This window comes from Mesoplodon mirus (assembly GCF_964341445.2).
Source record: "Mesoplodon mirus genome assembly, contig: HAP1_SCAFFOLD_1311, whole genome shotgun sequence".
Classification (NCBI taxonomy): domain Eukaryota; kingdom Metazoa; phylum Chordata; class Mammalia; order Artiodactyla; family Ziphiidae; genus Mesoplodon; species Mesoplodon mirus.
This window is the reverse complement of record NW_028294787.1, coordinates 15,166-19,159: the sequence shown is the minus strand read 5'-3', so window position 1 is coordinate 19,159 and position 3,994 is coordinate 15,166. Positions and strand designations below refer to the sequence as shown.

General features: G+C 33.3%; 1 protein-coding gene across 1 annotated transcript; it reads right to left on the bottom strand.

Annotated features, from left to right (window-relative positions):
* Positions 1-906: 906 nt before the first annotated feature.
* Positions 907-1,174, bottom strand: LOC309797963 (ATP synthase subunit epsilon, mitochondrial-like; the record flags this gene model as incomplete). Its single annotated transcript, XM_082646330.1, has 1 exon — positions 907-1,174. A coding segment is annotated over one exon (180 nt), but the record flags the coding sequence as incomplete, so codon positions are not given.
* Positions 1,175-3,994: the final 2,820 nt, after the last annotated feature.

The window sequence follows — 3,994 nt, the reverse complement described above, 5'->3', positions numbered from 1 at the left end:
AATATTCATCTAGTGAATATCACTTGATTGAATATTATTTTGACTATTATATATTTTTTAAATTTTAGAGATATACTCTTCCTTAAAATGTGTTTTTGAAAATAACATTTGTCTATTTTCTTTTCACCTTAACAATCACCTTTTTAAATCAGTATGTGATCTAACACATATATCTTTCTTTTTTTAATTGATTTTTATAGGAGTATGGTTGCTTTACAATGTTGTGTTAGTTTCTTCTATGTAGCAAAGTGAATCAGTTATACGTATACATATATACACTCTTTCTTAGATTTCCTTTCCATTTAGGTCACCACAGAGCATTGAGTAGAGTTCCCTGTGCTATACAGTAGGTTCTCATTAGTTATCTATTTTATACATAGTAGTGTATATAACATACATCTTTCTTTTATTCCAAATCATCTCTGAGGGAAATTGATAATTGTTAACATAAGTGTGTATGTGTGCTTATATTTACTTGAAAATATGCATTTTTACACATGTTACCTTAGGACAAACACCAAAATATTAGCAGAGGTTAACTCTGAAAGAAGAGATTAAACATGATTTTTCCCGTTTTGGAGTTCTTTTGTGTTTTTCTTACATTCCAAAATATGTATTATAATCTTGGATTTCTTCCATAATATAGAAAAATGTTACGTTTTAGAAAATAGTAGTTGTTGTCAAACCCATAGTTCATTCAGTCTAAGGTTTTCAGAAAACAGATATGGCTGCAAAGCTTGATCAACATCAAAGAGAGGAATATTTTCTCAAAGTCTTAATTTCATTTAGTATGTTTTCTTGTATCATACATTTATTTAAACATATGGGAAATGATATATTTTTTGAGACTTACTTCAAATTATTGGCAATGTCAATCTATGAAAAAGACAGGTATTTTTTTCCCCCATGAAGTGAGATCGTTTTCAATCTGCCATAACATGTGCCCACACATCTTCACTCTGAAAATGTAGTATTCAAGCTAAATCAGGGCAGATTATTCCTTTTTGACTTTTACAACTGTTATGTTGCTGCCAGAAGTCTTCTCGGCATTTGCTTTGAATTCTGTCTTCAGTGCATCTCTCACTGCTTTTGCACAGATCTGGGAACACCCGAGGTAGCTGAGTCTAACCTGTCGCCAATATGCCACCGTGATGTTGTGAGAGTGGAGTCCCTCCTGCCGAATCGCAAAGATGAGGTCAATGTCAGCTCAGTGTGCAGCCTACCTTGGGAAATGATATTGTTAGTTTGCAGTAATACTTGAATATATAAAATAAAGGCTATAAAGCACTTGGGGAAATTTAGTATGTTAATTTCATGTTATACTTTTTTATTGTGTAATATTAGTAATGAATTCCATTAGTTTCATAAGTATGCTGCCGATCGGGTCAAGAGATCTAGTTTGTTTGAAACTTAACTCACATTTTTACCCTTTATGCTTTCATATTCCAAGATTTGGTGATGTTAGAGAAGATAGGCATTAGCCCCTCATAGACAATTTCCTTTTACATGGAGAGTGCCCAATCTGTTTATTAATTGGCCCACTTGACTGTTAATTCTCAAGGGGGCTGGAACTATGTTTTGTTCACTCTTATATACCTGTCAATTGGTCCTGTGCGAGGCATTTAACACTGACTTGATAGAATGGAAGTTTCCATGTGTTAGCTTTCTTGATGTTTGCCCACAAAAACCTGATCTGTCCAAAGTCATCCACATCTCAATTAATAACATCTCTATCCTGCTGTAGTCTCTTGGGCTATAACCTGTGGATTTATCCTTAATTCCAATCTTTTCCCATATCCTAACCATCTCTATATCCAAAACGTATTCAGAATCCGACTTCTCATTGCATTCACTATGGTCTCAGACTTCTCCACTCTCATTTGGATTATTACAATAACATCTTGATTTCCTGCTTCCATTCCTCTATGCTTGAATTCTATTTACTCTAGTGCAGCCAGAATCATTTTCTTAAAATGGAAATTAGTCCACATCCTCCTTTTTCAAAATAATTAACAGCTCCTATTTCACTGAGTAAAAAGCCAATGGCACACAAAATTCTACCCAGTCTTGCCCTGAACCTCTCTGACTTTTCCACCTACTATTCTCCCCAACACCCTCCTCTCCAGCCATCTGGTCTCTTTGCTCTGAGTGAAGGCTGCAGGAGCCTTAGAAACATTGCACTCTATCTGAATATCCATAAGACTAAATCCCTCACCTCAAGATTTCACTCACTTGTCATTTTCTCATTGGGGCTTACCTTACCATCCTATTCAAAATTTCAACCTCCAACTCATTGCTTGCCCCCTTGGTTCCCTTTTTCTTGTTCAATTTTTTTTTTTCCTACAGAATTTACAATATTCTAGAATACTGTATCTCTATATCTACCTATCTCTCATCTATCTATCTCGTCTAGTTAGCCTCAGTCTATTAAAATATAAACTTCAAATCAGGTTGTTCTTCCCCCCACCCCTCTGATTTATCTCAAGTGTCTAGTACAGTGACTGAAATATATTTGATGAATGAATGAATGAATTGTATTGTCTTGTGTAAATGTGTAAAGTGTTTGTTTCTGTTATTAACGTGTAATTGCCACCTTATTTCATATATGCCAGTATTTTATTTTAGTGCAAGATGTCACTGACCTTATTTGTTTATTGAATATTTATGCAACCACGCTGACTGTATCTTTTGCTTCATAATAAGGAATACACTGGTTAGGAGAATCAGAGGGATATGAATGTTGGGGCAAAGCTCAGATAGTGGAAGCAGTAGTTGAATATATTATAAAATAGTTCTGATAGCAATGTGTTTAATAATCTAGTGACTGTCTAACTGATAAAATGTGATTTTAGGTTCTTAGCACTTCATTGAAGGAAACTACTTTTAAGGTTAACAAATAGGACAAGAATTAGTGAAACTATTTAAAATTCACTTTTTTGCAGCCTTGAAACACATAGTCTCTCACAAAAATAAACTGTTTTATCATTAAAGTTAATTTAATTTATAAATATAACCCTAAACAAGGTAAATATTCATAATGGCTGACCTGTATAAGCAAGTAAACAAATACATAAAATAATAAATATATGTTTTTATATAAAGGGCACATTCATGTTAGATGGTGATAACATGTGCTTTTCCTGATTATAATGTAACAGAGATGTTAAATAGTCATGTTAACTAATTTTAACAAAAAGTATAGTGTAGGTATTATTCTATTTTCAGGTGAGGAAAGTAAGGAGTTCAGTCAATTCCCTAATCAACAAACAGGTGAAATCTGCATGCCCTTTGTTCCCTCTTTATTCTTTCACCAATATTTTTCAACAACTATCTTCTATTATCCATACCTTCCTCTTACAAGATCGTTTATTTCCATTTTCAATATTTTCTGATTTTTCAGCTGTAATTCCACTTCACCTGATGACTTCTGTCTTCACAGGACTTCAAAAAACATATTTTTCTTCTTTGGTCCAAACCTTATCATGCTCCCTACAAATATAGCATTTAAAGCTAATAATTAACTGACAATGTGAATACAGAGTTTCTTTTTTAATTATAGTTTTCTGAAGTATAACTGATACGCATTAAAATGCACATATATAAAGCATTAGCTGATAAATTTTGACATATGTATATACATGTAAAACCACCACCACAATCACCATAATAACATATTCATCAACCTCAAAAATTTCTTTGTGCCCTCTGTTTCCTTTGTGCATCCCCTTCCCTGTCCCCCTACCTAAGACAACCATTGATCTGTGACTGTAGAATAATTTGCATTTTCTAGAATTTTATGTAAATTGAATCAGGCAGTATTCTTTTTTATTTTGGCCTCATTCTTTACCTCAACATAATTACTGTGAGATTCATCTGTGCTCTCTCACATATCAATAGTTAATTCCATTTTATTGCTGAGTGTTATTTCAGTGTACAGATACATGACAATTTGTTTTCCATTCACCTGTTGATGGACATTTAGTTGGTTTCAGTT